Source organism: Pogona vitticeps, chromosome 2 (assembly GCF_051106095.1).
Source record: "Pogona vitticeps strain Pit_001003342236 chromosome 2, PviZW2.1, whole genome shotgun sequence".
Taxonomy (NCBI): Eukaryota; Metazoa; Chordata; class Lepidosauria; order Squamata; family Agamidae; genus Pogona; species Pogona vitticeps.
This window is the reverse complement of record NC_135784.1, coordinates 286225160-286244140: the sequence shown is the minus strand read 5'-3', so window position 1 is coordinate 286244140 and position 18981 is coordinate 286225160. Positions and strand designations below refer to the sequence as shown.

At 45.5% G+C, this 18981-nt stretch overlaps 1 protein-coding gene across 5 annotated transcripts in view; it reads left to right on the top strand.

Moving 5' to 3' along the window:
• Nucleotides 1-16794, top strand: part of DDX4 (DEAD-box helicase 4) — a 57647-nt gene extending 40853 nt beyond the window's left edge. For all 5 annotated transcript variants that reach the window (XM_072992754.2, XM_072992753.2, XM_072992751.2 and 2 more), the window contains 4 exons: nucleotides 13704-13803; nucleotides 15056-15326; nucleotides 15423-15530; nucleotides 16349-16794. In XM_072992754.2, the coding sequence (XP_072848855.1) occupies nucleotides 13704-13803; nucleotides 15056-15326; nucleotides 15423-15530; nucleotides 16349-16429 (560 nt within the window). In that variant the 3' untranslated portion in view covers nucleotides 16430-16794. The remainder of the gene's footprint in view (nucleotides 1-13703; nucleotides 13804-15055; nucleotides 15327-15422; nucleotides 15531-16348) is intronic.
• The last annotated feature ends 2187 nt before the right edge of the window (nucleotides 16795-18981 follow it).

Here is an 18981-nt window from a genome sequence, read left to right as displayed (position 1 = left end):
ATTTTGCATTCCCTCTTGTTGCCTGTTTTAGTACCCCTTATTTAGGAGATGTTGCACTTGTCCTGTCATTTGCTCACTATAATAATTTTAACCCATTCTTTTCCTAATGGCGGGTGTTCCATGTTTTTTTCTGTCTAATCTCTCAACAATTCCAATGTGAGTTAAGGTGTAGGAAATTCTTGCTGGTGCTCTAACTTTTCTGCTAGGGACGATTGCATCCACTTGTTCAGTTACCTTTTGGAGTTATGGTCTGTAGCAGTATCCTTTCTGCTATTGTTTCATACACTGTAATCACTTCACTTTGGATGACCTACTTTGTGAAGGAGCAGCACTTCAGGATGATCATATACCTCCTTGAAGTCTTATTTATCAGAGAAATGAGACTTCAAGGAGTAATGAAAGATGGCCAGCATACAAGGTGGGTGAGAAGAGTTGCTCAGAGAAATCTGCTCTTGGGGTGAATAGATAGCATTGTGAAATTGGCTAGCTGGGATTTGGTCAGGCAAGAGGGAGATTTAAAGTTCCTGTGATAGCAGACGAACATGCACAATATGTTCTTTAACACACAGTTTCTTCAAAAGTAGCTGGAGGAGGAGGGAGCTGTAGAGTTTGTAGAGGGCTAAACCTCAATAATGGTGCAAAAAGAGCATAAGGGATTGATCTGATTTAATGAAACTGATTTAAAATGGCCCAGAAGTGCCAGAAGAGTCCTCCATCTGGAGACATTCTGTAAAATTCTTAAGAATCTGAAACTCTGTGTCAGGTTCCTTATATGGAATAGGAGAGGTCATGAAACATTGTTATTCAATCCAGCTGACTCTATTTTGCTTTTCCAAAATCTACTTTAAGTATGGGTTTCATGCAGTAAAATTGTGTTCTTGGTTGCAGTGTTCAACCATCCCTTCTCTATAGCTAAAGTTTAAGGAGCTGTTCTTCTTCGTGGTCTCTGTGAAATCACACTAATGGGTTAATCTGTGCTTGCGCAGAAGGCCTCGGAACATTCTAGAGCTTAAAGTAACACTTTTGGCTCCGCCCCCCAGGACCTCATGGTCCGCCCGCCCTAACAGCCACTCAGTTCCATTTTTTCCACTGCTGCAGTTAGGTCTCCTAGCTAGAGCTCCGTGAAACTTGGAAATTCTTAGAAGATTCTTCTGTTTGGTTCCGTTTGATTCATCTAAGGAAAGTACCTTTGTATTGTTATTAGGAGGGGAGTTGTTGGACTTTCTCGTGAGGGTTTTTTCCCTGTCTCCCCTACCCTTCCCCCAGGACTGTTTTTCCCGCCTTTTTTTTTCTTTTATGGCTTCCAAGGCTCCCTCCTCACCTAAAGTTACTTTTAAGAGTTGTGTGGCCTGTTCTAAGAAAATCCCATCTACGGACGGCCACCGCTATTGTTTATTTTGCCTTGGAGAGTCGCACGTCCCCCAGGCTTGCCGCCATTGTGAAAAGTTTACTAGGCAAGGCCTGAGACTTAGAGAGCAGCGTCTACGTGCAGCGCTTTGGGAAAAATCCCTACGCGCGCCAACTATGGCAACAGATCCTGCATCTGCAGATCCGGACCCTTTACCCAGCTTGAAGGCCAAAGACAAGAGCAAGGCTGCTACGTCTAAAGGGAAGGCCCCTAAACGACAGGCCAAGCCTGCTAAACCCAAGGCTCTGGCCTCTCCTCCTCCTTCTCTTCCTTCGGCTGCACCTAGCCTACAGCACCAAACTTCGCCTTCACTACCTATTCTTACTCCTCAATCCCCCATCGAGATTCCTTCGCAGGTTTCTTCGCCTCCAACCTCCCCAGCCTCTCCACCTCCGCCGGCCAACACTCCAGATATAGCTCTCCTCCCATCCCCTCCAAGGAAGAGGAAGGCAAAAACGAGGCATTTGGCACCATCCTCTGGAGATTCCCGGTCTCCGAGCCCCTCGGGACCGAAGGTCTCCCCCCACGGGGCTAGACATGTTCGCCCCAAGAAAATGAAGAGGCATGGAACTATCGATGAGCATTTCGCTCCACTTACTGTAAACTCTGTAAGAGTTACTTGACACGCTGGAGGAGGCAGATGCAAAAGCTTTACGACCCTTGTCTTCTGTACAGCCTGACTGCTGAGAGTTCGGCTTCCGACTCTTCTTCCTCCTCGTCGGACACTTCCGACTCTTTGGTATTGTCGGTACCGTCATTTCCCGATACCGGAAGGAAGAGACACCGACACGCACCTTCGGTACCGTCATCCCCCGATACCGGAAGGAAGAAACACCAGCCGGTGCCGACAGAGCCCTTGTCTCCTAAGAAGCTCTGGCCGCGGCGCAATACCTCTGACCAGACGCGCCCGTCCGCTGCGGTACCGAGCAGTGCCCCGCCCCGTACGGCACCCGATACCGCAGTCGATTCCGTCCTACCCAGTACTGATACCGCGCTTCCGAAACGCAAGCGCCCCCGCGACCCGGTACCGTCACGGCCACGAAACAAGAAGCGTCGTCATGCCTCTTCTGACTCTGACTCGTTTCAGTTGGACGTTCTCGATACCGATACCGACCCTGATACCGGTCACGGTACCGGGAAGCGTACCGATACCGGGGCGAAAAAGAAGCGCCCCAAGAAGAGGGGGAAAGAAATGCCGGTTCCCGCCTTTTCTGCGCCGGAACTTCCGTTTCCTCCAGTCCTAACCTCTGATCATTCCGACGATTCCTCCGCTGAGGGTTCATTTTCTGATGCCTCTGCTCCAAATGATAACACCCCGGACTCCGTTATAATTGACAAGAACCCGGTTTCTCCGGCAACCGATATTCCTAGTTATTCGCAGTTGATGCATAGAATAGCTGCCGTCTTGGAGCTGCCTGTCAAAAGACCTCCGGAAATGGTCCCTGACAAAGTATATGGGGACATAGATGAGGACCAGAATTTACCTATGCGTCTGGCTTTCATCCCGTCGCTACTCAGAACCCTAAAGCAACCTTGGGACAAACCTTGTTCTACCCCCCAAATGTCCAGACGGGTGGAGAATTTATACCGTATTCAGGGGTCGGAATTGGACTTCCTTGTTAAACACCCTACCCCTAATTCCTTGATCGTGGACGTTGCCCAGTCTAAGTTTCGACCCACATCAGCCGCGTCTCCAAACAATAAGGATGGGAGGAAAATGGACATATTTGGCCGTCGTTCCTACGCCTTTTCATCTTTCGTCGTAAGGGCTGCTAATTATGTGGCCGCTATGGCGGCATATCACCAGCATTTGTGGAACTCGGCTCTACCCTCCTTGCAAGCTGCACCGGACGAGTTACAACCCAGGGGTCTTTCACTGCATCAAGAGGCCATGCAACTCATTCGTCAAGAATGAGTCGCGGTCCGGCATATTTTGGATGCTGCGTCGCACAACCTGATGACGAGCGTCGCAATGAGGAGACAGCCATGGCTTAAATCGGCGGCGATTCTGGAGGACTCCAAGGCCCATATCCTTGACCTCCCCTTTGATGGCTCGGGTTTGTTCGACCCAAAAACAGATGAAATTCTAAAGGGTCTCCACGAGGCAAAGAAAGCTGCAAGGTCCTATGCTGCTCAGCCCTACTACAAGCAACGTTATCCGTGGAAGTGCCATACATTCTTCCCCGTTGCGCAATCGGGAAAGCCCTATCTTCCCAAACAGAGGTACTGTTCCCCCTCTGCTGGCTACACCACTAGACATGACCAACGACACAAGATCCGTTCTTCCTTTAAAAAGACTGACCGCAAGAACAAACAGAGTCTTTGACTGCTCTATAAACACTTCCTCTACTTTCTACGCCACCCATTCGTCTCCTTTCCTCTCAAGCTGGTCTATGATAACTTCAGACAAATGGGTCCTTTCTATCATCGCACATGGTTATGCGATAGAATTTTTGGAAACACCTCCACCCCGTCTGCTTCTCACCCCCCCCCCGTCCACTCCCTTAAAGCAAGAAATAAACACTCTTTTGCGGAAATGGCGATAACCAGAGTTTTCCCAAATCCTGCCGATCCTGGCTTCTTCTCCAGGTATTTTTTGGTGCCGAAAAGGGACAACTCCTTTCGTCCTATTCTAGATCTAAGGCGCCTCAACAAGTTCATTGCTTATCACCGTTTCTGGATGGTGACCTTGGAGAGAATTCTACCCCTACTTCAGCGAGGCGACTGGTTTGTGGTCATAGACCTCAGCGACGCCTACTTTCACATAAATATAAGGCACGATCATCGCCGCTATCTACGCTTTTCGCTGGGGTCATAATGCTACGAATTCTCCGCTCTGCCTTTTGGACTTTCCACCGGGCCCAGAGTCTTTACGAAATGTATGGCCCCGGTGGCAGCGTTCCTGAGAACCAGGGGTATAGCCATCTTTCCATACATAGACGATTGGCTGTTGGTTGCACATTCAAGGCACCAGGCAGAACGTCATACAACTACGGTCCTCCGCCTTCTCAGAACTCTCAGACTAGAGGTGAATTAGAAGAAGTCCGTCCTCACCCCTTCGCCTGTTGCTACTTACATAGGCGCCGTTCTCGACGCAAGGACAGGAAGGGCATTCATGCCCCGGGAAAGGGCGCAAAAGATGGCTGCTCTCATCGAGCATTTTCGTCCACTTCATTATGTCACCGCACATACTGCTCAGAAGCTTTTAGGACTGATGGCCTCCACTACTTCGGTCATCCCTCATGCGAGACTGAAACTTCAGTTGCTCCAGGCGTGGCTTCTGTCGTTCTTCAACCCCCTTCTGGACTCCCCCAAGAAGAGGCTCCTGGTATCAAAGGAGTTGGCGGAGCAACTAAGATGGTGGGTCAATCCAGCCAATCTGTTCATGAGGCGTCTATTTGCTCCCATTGTTCTAACAACGCGGATTACGACGGACGCCAGCGACATCGACTGGGGTGCTCACTGCTGCGGCCTGCAGGTCCACGATCGTTGGTCTCCGAAGGAGCGTGCCTTGCACATCAACAATCGGGAACTTCTTGCCATCTTCAAGGCCTGCCGTGCATTTCTGCCCCTTATCAAGGGCACAGCCCTCCAAGTAGTCTCAGACAACACGACGGCTGTTGCGTATGTCAACAAGCAGGGAGGTACCCACTCCCTTTCCCTCCTGTACCTTGCTGTCCAGCTATGGGAGTGGTGTCTCCGACATCATGTCTTTCCGTCCGCTGTCTACATATCCACTCACGACAACATACTTGCGGATCGTCTCAGCAGGACTGCTGTTACGATGCACGAATGGACGCTGGACCAAGCAGTATTCCTGATCCTCTGCGAGCGATGGGGAACCCCGGCAGTGGATGCTTTCGCCACATACCTCAACACCAAATGCCCCATCTTCCTCTCCAGGGGCGGACAAGGGTCGAACTCTCAGGGCAACGCTCTGATGGTGTCGTGGAGCAACCACTTCCTGTACATGTTTCCCCCGTTTCCCCTTCTGCTGAGGACACTTGTAAAGATTTGCGACGACAACGCGAATGTCATCCTGGTTGCTCCATTCTGGCCCCGCCAGCCATGGTTTGCGAGGCTCATTACGAGGGCGACGGGGTACATCAGGCTACCTTACCTCCCCCATCTGCTGACGCAGAACGAGGGGACAACTTATCACCCGGACGTGCAGTCCCTCCACCTCACGGCTTGGAGGATACTCCCACAATAGCTCACGTCCTCGCCCATTGCCGCAAATCGTTAGCCTTCAAAGGCAGCCCATCTAGAAGGAAAACTCTGATTTCAAACCTCCACTGCCTTGTGGCTGTGTCCACTGATGGAAAAGGCTTCAGGAGCTAACCTCAAGGCAAAAGCCGGAGCCGGAGGCAGTTCATGACTGTGTACAGTCACGCTCTGGTAACCCCTGCAATGTCACTAGAACCAGTTGTATTGGTTCTTGCCTTTCCATTGGACTACTTCAGTGACGGGGAGAGGGGAATTTTTCTGCTTGGGTAACAGTCTATCCTCCATATTACAGTGGTGCCCCGCATAGCGAGTTTAATCCGTTCCGGATTAACCCTCGTTATGCGAAATCGTCGCTAAACGGGTAGGGGAAATGTATTGGAACGCATTAAACTTCGTTTAATGCGTTCCAATACCTTTGTTACTTACCCGTTCAGCGAGGATTCCAGGTGCCGGCAGCCATTTTCGCGCCTTCGCTAAGCGAGGGCAGGGCGCGAAAACGGCTGCCGGCAGCCATTTCTGGGCTTCCGGCGGCCATTTTGGAACCGCCGATCAGCTGTTCGGCGGCTCCAAAATGGCCGCCGCAATACCCGATCTTCGCAATGTGGGTTTTCCCCATTGCGACGATCGGGGGAGTTTCCATATAGCGATCCCGAAAAAGGGATCGCTATACGGAAACATCGCTATACGGTGCACTCGTTAAGCGAGGCACCACTGTATTTTACTGAGGCTTCATGCTCTGGAGAGGACACTCCAGCTTCGCATACAACATTGAAACAACACGGAAAGTAGCAGTTACCAGTTATAATTCTTTGCTCGATTGGTGTACAGCATGACGCCAGGGGCTACTTCCAACGGTGGGAGAGGTCATTGTACCTCACTAGGTAGCTACCGCCCGCCTTAAGCTGCGCAACCCCCAACCAGTAAGGTGCTGCCTTGCCACGGCCTGTTAGCCTCACGGGGTACATGGGGTTTAGGGTGAAAGCTGACAAGCAGATTGATAACCCTGCACCATGCAGCAGTCATAAGAAAACTTCTGCCCTAAAGTTGGGCACCTGGAATGTTCGAACAGTGACCCCTGGCTTTTCTGACGACCTGCAGGAAATAGACAACGCACACAAGACAGCTGTCAACAACATGGAACCGAGTAGACTGCAGATGGACATTGTTGCCCTGCAAGATACGAGATTGCCAGACCCGGGATCTGTCAAAAAAAAAATCTCATTCTTCTGGCAGGGAAAACCATTGAATGAGACCAGGGAACATGGTGTTGGCTTTGCAGTTAGAAATACTCTTCTGAGATCCATGGTTCCACCTACTGTGGGGAGTGAAAGAATCCTGTCTCTGCAGCTCCATTCATCAGCAGGACCGGTCACCCTTAATAGTGCATATGCACCAGCACATAGAATTTGGCTTTGATGTCTGTCTACAGCAGAAGTCAAAGACAAATTCTATGACGATCTGGCAGATGCTGTCAAAAAAATCCTGGAGAGAGCAGTTGTTCATTCCCGGATAATTTAACACTAGAGTTGGTGCTGATCACAATTCTTGGCCCACTTGTCTAGACTGTTTTGGCATTAGGAAGATGAACGAAAATGGCCAATGCTTGCTGGAGTTTTGCTGTTGTTATGGTCTTTGTGTCAGCAACACGTTTTTTAATAGGAAGCTTCAACACAGAGTCTCTTGGAGACATCCAAAGTCAAAGCATTCACATCAGCTCAATTTGATCCTCACTAGATTCTCTAGCCTTCCTAATATTATAATCCCACACAGTTATCAGGGTGTTGATTGCGATACTGATCATTCCCTGGTGTGTATCAGAGTAGAACTGTGAATAAAGAGATTGTATCGCATGAAAAAGGAAGGAAGACCATGTATTGACATCAGCAAGACTCGCAATCAAAGAAAAGAGAAGGAACTTGCCCAAGTGCTTGAGGAAACCCTTCCAAGCACAGCTGGTGCAAATGCACCTGAACGATGGGAACATTTCAAGAATGCTGTTTATAACACCGCCTTGTCCACATTTGGCAAGAAGCCCAAAAATATGGCAGGCTGGTTCGAAGCCCATTTGGAGGAATTGATGCCAGCCATCGAGGATAAGAGGAAAGCTCTAGCAGCGTACAAAGCCTGTCCTAGTGAGTACAACTTGCAGGCTCTTCGAGTTGCTCGTAGCAAAGTTCAACAGGCTGCCAGGGGGTTTCACCAATTATTGGCTTCAGCCCTGCTCTCAGATACAGATAGCAGTGGACACAGGTAACATCAAGGGACTGTATGATGGTATCAAGCAGGCTTTAAGTCCAATACAGAAGAAATCTGCTCCTTTGAAGTCTGCCAGGAGTGACCATCCAGGACTGAGTACAGCAGATGGAACGCTGGGTGCAGCACTACTCTGAGCTATATTCCAGAGAGAATATAGTAACCAAAGAGGCATTAAATAACATTGAGTGCTTGCCTGTCTTGGAAGAGTTGGACAGTGAACCAACTTTAACAGAAATAAAAGCAACCTGGAATTCCATCGCCTACGATGGAATCCAAGGCCGCTTGTATTCCATTCAAGGCACCTGGGAAGGATAACATCCCTGTTGAAGTGCTGTAAGAGACAATCACCACCAAGCTGTATGAAATCTTGTTTTTGCTGGAGGGAAGGTGGGGTACCACAGGACACGAAGAATGCAAACATCGTCGCATTGTACAATAACAAAGGCGACAGGTGTGACTGCAATAACTACCATAGCATCTCTCTTCTCAGTGTTGTAGGGAAGCTGCTTGCCCGTGTTGTGCTGAAGAGGCTCCAGATGCTTGCAGACAGAGTCTATCCAGAATCACAGTGTGGATTTCGAGCTAATAGTTCCACCACTGACATGGTATTTTCCCTCAGACAGTTGCAGGAGAAATGTAGGGAACGTCAGCCACTCTTTGTGGCCTTCATGTATCTTACAAAGGTCTTTGATTTGGTTAGCAGGGATGGCCTTTTAAAAATACTTCCCAAGATTGGATGTCCACCTCGTCTCCTTAAACGTCATCAGGTCCTTTCATGAGGAAATGAAGGGCACTGTAGTTTTTGATGGCTCAACATCAGACCTCTTTGACATCCGAAGCAGAGTGAAACAGGGCTGTGTCCTCACACTGACCCTGTTTGGGATCTTTTTTGCTGTCATGCTGAAGCACACTTTTGGATCTGAAACAGAAGCTGTCTATCTCCAGACTAGATCAAATGGAAAGCTCTTTAATCTCCCTAGATTGAGAGTGAAGACCAAAGTCCAGCTGAAATGCATGCAGGAGTTCCTCTTCACTGATGATGCAGCTGTTGTTGCCCATTCTGCTGAAGAGCTCCAACAATTTATGAATCGTTTTAGTAATGCCTGCCAAGATTTTGCAATCAGCCTGAAGAAAACACAAGTCATGGGCCAGGGTGTGGACTCACCTCCCTCTATTACCATCTCCACACAGAAACTGGAGATTGTTCATAATTTTGTGTACCTTGGCTCAACAATCTCTGACACCCTCTCTGTAGATGTCGAGCTGGATAAACGCATTGGCAAAGCAGCTACCATGTTCTCTAGACTCACAAAGAGTGTATGGCATAATAAGAAGCTGATGGCATATACCAAGATCCAGGTCTATAGAGCCTGTTTCCTGAGTACACTCCTGTACTGCAGTGAGTCCTGGACCCTTTGTGCACAGCAGGAGAGGAAGGTGAGGACGTTCCATATGCATTGTTTCTGATGCATTTTTGGTATCACCTGGCAGGATAAAGTTCCAAATACAGTGATCCTGGAAGGAGCTGGAATTTTTAGCATGTATACATTACTGAAACAGCGACATCTACGTTGGCTCGGGCATGTTGCAAGAATGGCTGATGGTTGGATTCTAAAGGATCTCCTGTATGGCGAATTAGTGCAGGGAAATTGCCCCAGAGGGAGACCACAGCTGCGATACAAGGATATCTGCAAGTGGGATCTGAAGGCCTTAGGAATGGACCTCAACAAATGGGAAACCTTGACATCTAACCATTCAGCCTGGAGGCAGGCAGTGCATCATGGCCTCTCCCAATTTGAAGACACACTTGTTCAGCTGGCTGAGGCAAAGAGGCAGTCCCCAAACCAGCAAAATCAGGGAGCTGGACAGGGGACAGATTGTATTTGTCTTCAGTGTGGAGTGGATTGTCACTCTCATATTGGCCTTCTCAGCCACACTAGGCGCTGTTCCAAGAGCTCTACTCAGGGCACGTTACCATAGTCTCTTGAGACTGAAGGATGCCTACAAAAAATCTCCAAATCCCTTGAGGTACTAGTTCTCCTTTATTCGGCATTGGTTATGCCTTATCTTGGGTATTGTGTCTAGTTCTGGACACCACATTTCAAGAAGGATTCCTATGAATTGGAAGAAGTTCAGAGGAGGGGGACTAGAATAATCAAGGGGCTGGAAACCAAGCCCTATGAGGGAAGATTGAAAGAACTGGGCATGTTGTGCATTGAGAAAAGAAAACTGAGGGGATATATGATAGCACTTTTCAAATATTTGAAAGGCTGTCGTACTGAGGGGCAAGATTTTTTCTCAGTCATCTCTGAGTGTGGGACACGCAACAATGGGCTCAAGTTACAGGAAGCCAGATTTACATTGAATATCAGGAAAAACTTTGTAGCTGTTCGAGCTATACAGCAATGGAACCAATTTTTCAATAGGTGGTGAGTGTTCCCACACTGGAAGCATTCTAGAGAAATTTAGATAACCACTTGACAGATAACCTTTGATTTGTATTCCTGCACTGAGCAGGGGGTTGGACTCAATGGCTTTCCAACTTTATGATTCTATGAAATAATCCAAAAGAAGCTTGGCCTTTCTGTGGCATCAATACTTTGAAATCAGCTCCCAATGGAGATTTGCCAGGCTCCTTCCCTTCTAGTGTTCAGGCTTCTGAAGACATTGCTTTACAGAGAGGCCTTTTTTTAAAAAAATCATTTTCCATTAGGGGAAGTGAAGATTATAGGGAAGGGGATTTGGATCAGGGTGTTGGGGTAAATAAAAAAAATACAGAAGATAGAGAACAGTATGTATCATTATTACATTTGTCAATATATTTCTTTCTAAGCTTACTTCACACTTACCTTACCATTTTTTCTAAGTCTTTAAAATCTAAAAGTATATCTTATATTTCCTTTCTCATAATTGTAACCCATTCATGTTCTCATCCAGTTATACAAAGGTTCCAGTTTTTCTCTCTCAGCAATTTCGTTGTCTTTTAATACTTCAATTAAAATATCCCATTTCTGCTGCTTCAAAGAAAATTCTATTAAAAGTCTCCTCTTTTTTCCAGTATTTGGCATATAAAATTATTGCTGCTGTAGTTTCATGTATGATCAAATATCTTTTTTCTATCGATTCTGGTATTATATTCAACAAAAACAATTCAGGTTCATATGGAATTATAGAGGATAACTTTTTTTGTAAAAACTCATGGATTAGTTTCCAAACGTTCTTAGCTTCCCGACAAGTCCATCATATATGATAAACACTACCTTCTTTTGATTTGCATTTCCAACATTTGTTAGAGGTACAATGGTGCCTCGCTTAGCGAGCGCACCGTATAACAACGAATCCGTATAGCGATCCCCTTTTTCGGGATCACTATACGGAGCACCCAATCGCCGCACCTCGCATTGCGACGATTGGGGAGTCCGGCCGCCATTTTGGAGCCGCGTTCGGCAGCTCCAAAATGGGCGCCGGATGACCTGAAATGGCCCCGTGCTGTGTTTTCGCGCCCTCGGCAAGCGAGGGGAGGGCGTGAAAACGCGGCGTGGGGCCATTTCGGGTCCGTTTTGAAGCCACAAAACAGCTGTTTTGCGGCTTCAAAACGGCCGTGGGCAACCCGAAATGGCCCTGCGCAGCGTTTTCGCGCCCTCCCCTCGCTTGCCAAGGGCGCGAAAACGCGGCGCGGGGCCATTTCGGGTCCGTTTTGAAGCCGCAGAACAGCTGTTTTGCGGCTTCAAAACGACCCGAAATGGCCCCGCGTGGCGTTTTCGCGCCCTCGGCAAGCGAGGGGAGGGCGCGAAAATGGCTGCCCGGGGCCAGGAAACTTCTCTAAGTGGGAAGTTTAGGGCCGATTTGGAACGCATTAAATGAAGTTTAATGCGTTCCAATGGCTTTTTACTTCCCGCTTAGCGAAGATTTCATATAGCGAAGGTTAATCCGGAACGGATTAACCTCGCTATACGGGGCACCACTGTACTTTGGTATATTTTTGATACTTTTTCAGGTGTCATAGACCTTCTATAGAACATCTTATACATATTTTCTTTGTACAGTGGTGCCTCGCAAGACAACATTAATCCGTTCCACAGTTAATGCCGTCCAGTGAAAATGTCTTGCGAGGCACGGTTTTCCATAGGAATGCATTGAAATTTAATTAATGCGTTCTAATGGGAAAAAAGTCAAAAGCAAAAAATAATAATAAATCACTTACCTCAGAACAGTAGGAAAAAGAGCGCCAAACGGCTCAGAGCCAGCAGCCAGCAGGGAGCCGGGAGCCATTTTCTGCTCTTCTTCGCTCCAGCCCCTCCCCCTCTCTGCGTCACAGCTGATCAGCGCTGGGATTTAGAAACTTCCCCAGGTTTGCCCAGCAGGTAAACAGGCAGTGGAAATGCACCGGGGAAGCCTCTGAAGCGGCGGTTTGCTGGTGTGGGTGGGGGAATGGCAGGGACAGGCCCGCCATGCCCCTGCAGGCAAAGCACGGCTTTCAGAGGCTTCCCCGGTGCATTTCCACTGCTGGACAAGCCCCGGGAGGCTTCTGAAAGCAGGGCTTTGCCTGGGTAGGGGTGGGTGGGGGAGTGGCAGGGGCAGACCCGCCACCCCCTTCACCCCCCTGCGGCAAACCGCCGCTTCCAGAAGCCCCCCAGGTGCTTTTCCACTGCTGAACAAGCCCAGGGAGGCTTCTGAAAGTGGTGCTTTGCTGCGCGGGGGGGGCTACCACCCACCCCACCCGGCAAACCGCCACTTCAGAGGCTTCCCCGGTGCATTTCCACTGCCTGTTTACCTGCTGGGCAAGCCTGGGGAAGCTTCTAAATCCCAGCGCTGATCAGCTGTGAGGCAGAGAGGGGGACGAGCTGAAGTGAAGAAGAGCAGAAAATGGCTGCCGGCTCTCCAGAAGCCTCTGACACCCTGCACCGATCAGCTGTGAGGCGGGAAGGGGGGTGGGAGCGGAGAAGAGCACACACACCCCGCCTCCCCACCAGCAAAGCAGCACTTTCAGAAGCCTCCCGGGGCTTCGTCTTGCGAAACAGGGCCATAGTTAAAATCGTCTTGTGAGGCACCAAAGCCCTCGCCGGACCCAATCGTCCAGCGAGTTTTTCATCCTGCGAGGCAATCGTCTTGCGGGGCACCACTGTAATTAATTGTTTTTGTTAGCTTAATATTACCTTCCCATATTTGTGACCATGACTTTAAGTTAATAGTGCAGCCCACATTTTGGGCCCAATTTATCATATATTCTTTTAACTATTTCATCTTGCGTTTTTATTTCTAGTAGATAATTATACAACATTTTAATCAGTTTTTCCTTTACATTCAGAAGTATCTTATCTAATGGTGTCTGTTCCTTACAAAAAGCCTACTGCTTTATCTCCTGATTCTTGAATCTATTTGTGTTTTTGTCCACCAATCAACTATTGTTTAAAACAAAAGTAAAAACAGTTCAAAAGGACATGTATGGTGACCGTAGTTCAAAAACATTGTGAAAAGAACACTCACACACAAACAAGCATTTTTTTCAAAAAGATCCACAACAAAAAAAGTAACATCCTGTGACCAAACAAGAAATAATCCTCAGCACACTCACCTGGTAGATGATTCACTCATGGCCATGCATCATGTGACTGCAAGTTTATGATACAATCTCAATGAGGAAGGCAACATTTGGCTTGTGTCATTGCGGCTCGAGATATCTGTTTAGTTCCAGGAAGAAAGTATTGGGCTTCAGTTTTACCACTGAAAAGCATTACTCTCCTTTATGTAAATTCATAGCTATGTTAGTAGGTTAAGAGGGAGCTATCTATTAATTCCTCTCTTCTTACAGGTAATGAGAGAGTCATGGTATTTGTGGAAACTAAGAAAAAAACAGATTTCATTGCGACGATACTTTGCCAGGAACATATACCAGCAACAAGTATTCATGGGTAAATATGTGTATGGGCTCTGGGAATTTTTAATTTTTAATTAATTAGGTCTATGGCTGAATATGAATCTGAGAAAGGTTTTGACAACTGTATTCCATTGGTGGGAGCATTAAGGACAGAGGGTAACACCAGATGTGTGTGTGTGTTTTATGCTGTCAAGTCGAAACTGACTTATAACAGCCCTAATAGTGTTTTCAAGATAAGTGAGGTATTTAAGGAGTGATTTTACCAGTTCCATTCCTCAGTGAGTTTCCATGGCCAAGTGCGGATTTGAAGACTGTTCTCCAGAGTCCTGGTCCATCACTATATCCACTACACCACACTGAGAATTGGTGCCAGATGTAGTTCTTACTAATTTGGATACCTTCCCATGAAACAACACAGCACGATTTGATGCCTATCTTTTCTGGAATAGGGCTCAGTGTAGCAATTTTCTGAGCTGCAAATCAGAATTGAGTTCCATGCAGCAGTTTCCATAGCTTTAAGAAGTCTCTTATCTCTGTCCAGTGATTGGAGATTAAAAAGTAGAGATTTGCTGCCCCAGATGGGGGCTTCTCCATTCTTGGACTTCTGAGTCAAAGTTAATCATGATTCAAGTTCTAATATCTCGGATCTACATTGTTGGGTTTTGTTTTTTTCTTCCAAAGATGGCACAGCAGAACTTTTAAACATCCCTTTGAAGTCTGTTGGCTACTGATGGTCCTGGATTCTCAGATTAGGATGAAAAGGCATTCACCACTGAATTGATCCCCACTATTGTCTAGGAAAACAGAGGTCGCATCGGCTAGATTTTTGTGTCTAGGGTTGATGCTTATGGATTTGGTTACAGTTCTTTACCTTCCCTCACCCTGAACAAAGCTCACAGCTAATCACTGTTTCACTTCTTCTGGTCCACATTTTCTCTTATTTTAACTTCACTGGATTCTGTGCTGCTAAAATATGTAGAATACACTAAAGAGAATTCTCTTCCTCTCTCTGGATCAATACAGTGTGGGGCCAGACTGCCACAACAAAATCATGACCAAGTTCAAAATGTATCCTACTGATTTGATCACATTTTTTTGTAGTTGCTTACATCTTTATGACAGGTAAGGTAGAGTAGGTGGCACAAGTGTGTTTAACTGGAAACAGCTTTAGCTTGGCAAACATGCATTTGCAAAAGATTAATCTTCTGTCTTGATAAACACTATTTGCTTTTAGAGTTGCTAAACATGTCTTTGCAAGGTAGAGTAAATCCTTCCTCTGTTTATAGGGATCGGGAGCAGAGAGAGCGAGAAGAAGCTCTCCGTTATTTTCGTTTGGGAAAATGCCCTGTGCTTGTTGCTACGTCAGTGGCTGCGAGAGGTCTGGATATTGAAAAAGTTCAACATGTTATAAATTATGATTTGCCTTCCACCATTGATGAGTATGTTCACAGAATTGGACGAACTGGGCGTTGTGGTAATATAGGCAAAGCTGTTTCCTTTTTTGATCCTCAATCGGACACTGCTATTGCACAGCCTTTAATAAAAGTCCTTGTAGATGTAAGTTGTCTTTTATTCTGTAAGTTTATGTTTTTTTTATTAAATTGGGAGTGTTAGCCTAAATTATTTATTATGTGAATTTTTCTCTCTTTGGAGGCTCAGCAAGAAGTACCAGCATGGCTCGAGGAGATAGCTTGTAGTGCTGGTGGAATCAGTTTCAGCAGTTCGAGGGGGAGTACGTTTGCATCTATTGATTCTCGAAAGGTAAATCTTAAGAAGAAGCCCAGCTGTTGATTGATAAATAAACTTTTTTAAAAAAAAAAATCAAAGATCCTTTAGTGTTTTGTAATATGAGACTATTAAAATAAATTAAGGTTAGAGGGAAGGCAACAGATACTATTGAAATTTAAATCAAGCCATGTCATGGTAAGAAAATTTGGGTAATTTCCAATAGATACTATATTACTTAATGGGAAACACTACTAGGGAGATTATCGGTTTCAGGCTGAGCTCAAAGCCTAGTTTCTCATGTGTTATGTATGAAAAAAGTCTTATGTACATGCATTGTGAAAGATAATTGATTACATCTTCATTAGACATGTTCTGAAAATTATGAGATTGTCTAGTGCATTGATGGGCAAGTGTGAATGTCTAGGTGTTAGGTAAAGGTAAAGGTTCCCCTTGACATTTAGTCTAATCATGTCCATCTCTAGGGGGTGGTGCTCATCCCTGTTTCCAAGCCGTAGAGCCAGTGTTCGTCCGTAGACAGTTTCCGTGGTCATGTGGCCAGCACAACTAGACATGGAACGCCGTTACCTTCCCACTGTGGTGGTACCTATTTACCTACTTGCATTTTTGCATGCTTTCGAACTGCTAGGTTGGCAGGTGCTAGGAGAAGCAATGGGCGTTCACTCCATCATGTGGATTCTATTCCTTCACCATTTTCTGTGCTGTCTAGTGTTGCTGGAAGTTGCAATTGAGCAGCATACGTGAGAAGTAATCACATGATATGCATTTTTTTTATTATAGGGCACAGTTTTTTCTGTTCAAAATGAAAATCTGTCAAATTTTGTTTTATTTAGGTTTTCCATGGCAAGGATAATCAGTGCAGTGGAGGATTTGCAGCATCAAATATAACTGCAGCTGATGAATCATGGGATTAAGGCAGTACTCTCTCATGGAACAAATCTCTTAATGTACTGTTCTGAATCTTCCAAACAAGTCAATTATGGAGAGAGACTGGATTATGAACATATTTACTCAGGTCCCTGTGATTTCACTGGAACTTACTTCCAAGTAAACATGGTTAGGATTGTGACTTTAATGTTTAAAAAACTGTTGTTGTTACTTGGTTCCTTGATTGAATGCAGTTCTTGAATACCGTCAAGACTGGCAGATTACATATATAATAATTTGAATTGCTTAATTTAGTTGCTAAATTTAATAGTTGTGTGAAGTAACACCACTTGTAAAGAATTGGTTAAAGGATTATAAAACATTAAATAAAAATGTAGGATTGTGTCCTGTTCTTTGGGTTGTATAGAACTTGTCTCATTTCTCTCAAAACCTACTTAGAAGTCATTGATTATCATTGAGATGTAATTAGTTTGCATAGGCTTGTGACCACATTGCAGCAACTTTCATTCTAAATAATTTTTTAGAAACAGCTACAGACAGATCATTCTGGAACATGTTCAGCACTGAACCCCTCTACATAGCCCTGCACATTTTATGGTTATGAATAGGATCTTTTCTGTTAATGGATCTCGTAAGGCAAGTAAAGCAAAACAGGGTTTCTAGGCTGTGTCTTTGCATGATGGCATCTGTCCATCAAGGTGCTTACACTTAATTTTTGTAATTTGTTTTCAAAGGCCAGGATCCAAAGAACCACAGAAGCAATGTCCTCAAATCAAGGGCTTTTCAAACTTGTTTTTCTCTAATAACGCCACCTGTGTAACACAAGGCAAATTGTTTCTGAAAGTGGCCATTTTTGAAAGCCATTTGTGTGATATGCATGAATGAAGGCTGGGATACTTTTTTCAGGTTTAGGGTGGGTCATTAGCAGGAATTAAACAGGAAACAAGAAGGAAGCCCATGTACAAGGAAGAAAACACTGAAATTTGGAACTGTTATTAGTCTTAAATAAGCATAATCCAAAATAAAATTTGCATCATTTGGTGTTTTCTATGGTAACTACAATTACCATCGGTCAGGTTCTGGGACAAGCCTATTGTTTCGAAACACTTTTGTGTTTTTACTGCTTAAATGTATTTTATTATAACACAGAGGGATTGAAAACAAGTCTGCCATACCCTTCTCACAGAAATGGTTTGGCATTTGATCTGCTGATATAAAGAAATCTTGGTTTAGAAACTGAAGCAACCTTTAGCTCTATAGTGTTGTTGCTAACATGTACTGCCACCAAATGGTTTTATGACAGAATAGCATCAACTTTTAGCCGGGGAACCAGGATTTTTCATTTCACAACCATGAGGTGCTGCTTGCCACAAAATCTTTTGATCTCTTTTTACAATTTCTCCCCAATCTGTATCAATAGGTGCTTTGCGGAGGAAGTCTTGTGGTTTTAGGAAATCATTAAAAATACTGTCATGTATAAGGAATCTTGCTTCTTAATTTTCTTCAGAAAAGAGGCATGTGTATTTTTGTATCTGGATGTTATACAGTGACACTATATTGTTACAAACTAGCCATGTTTTATTGCAACATGACATTGAGTAGTTTGATCTTGAATAGGCAACTAAGCCATCAAATTTACAAAAGACCAATGCCTAGTAAAAATAAAAACCACTGTAACTGGTTGGTGCAAAGATCAGTAACAGCTTGTATTTTTAAAAATTCTTCAGGCTTGATTATGGCATTCCTCAAGGTAAGTACCTGTACTGCTGGTGTGCAACAAAGTACTGGCTAGGTTATTGAGGGAGCAATGCCCTTCTTCTGAATTAGTTTTGTGTGCTATTGGCAGCCGTGTATAAGAAGCCAAAGCATTTGCTGTATACGAAGGGTGTTTACTTGAAAGAAGAGAGATGTTTTTTTAAAAAGGCAACAGTACTGAAAACACTTTAAAAATGCAAATACTTTCTCAAGGAGTGCCAAAAAGGCAATTTTTATTTTTATTTATTTATTTATTTATTTTATTTTATTTTTACCCTGCCCCTCTAGACAGCGTCTACTCGGGACGGCTTACATAGGTTAAAACACTTCAAAATAACATATATAAAATATAATTCTTACAATTAATACTAAACACATTTCCAAGATGGCAGGACTCAAGAAGAGGGGGAAAAAGAAAAATCAGTTAATTGGCTGGAGGGAAGGCCTGTTTAAATAACCAAGTTTTTTTAAAACACCCAGTGAGGGTGCCAGCCAAATTTCAGTAGGGAGAGTGTTCCACAGCCAAGGGGCCACCGCCGAGAAGGCCCGGTTTCTTGTTTTTTCCTTTCGGGTCTCCCTTAGCGTGAGGCCCCTCAGCCGTCCCTGCTGGCTATGTCGGGTGATTCTCTTCTCCGGGTTCAGCCTCAACCCACTTGACTGCATCCATTCCAGTACGGTCTCCAGGCAGCGCTGAAGGGACAGAATAGCATCCACTGAGGTAGGTGAAAAGGAGATGTAGAGCTGTGTGTCATCAGTGTATTGATGGCACAATGCCCCACACCCCCTGATGACCCCACCCAGCGGCCTCATGTAGATGTTAAAC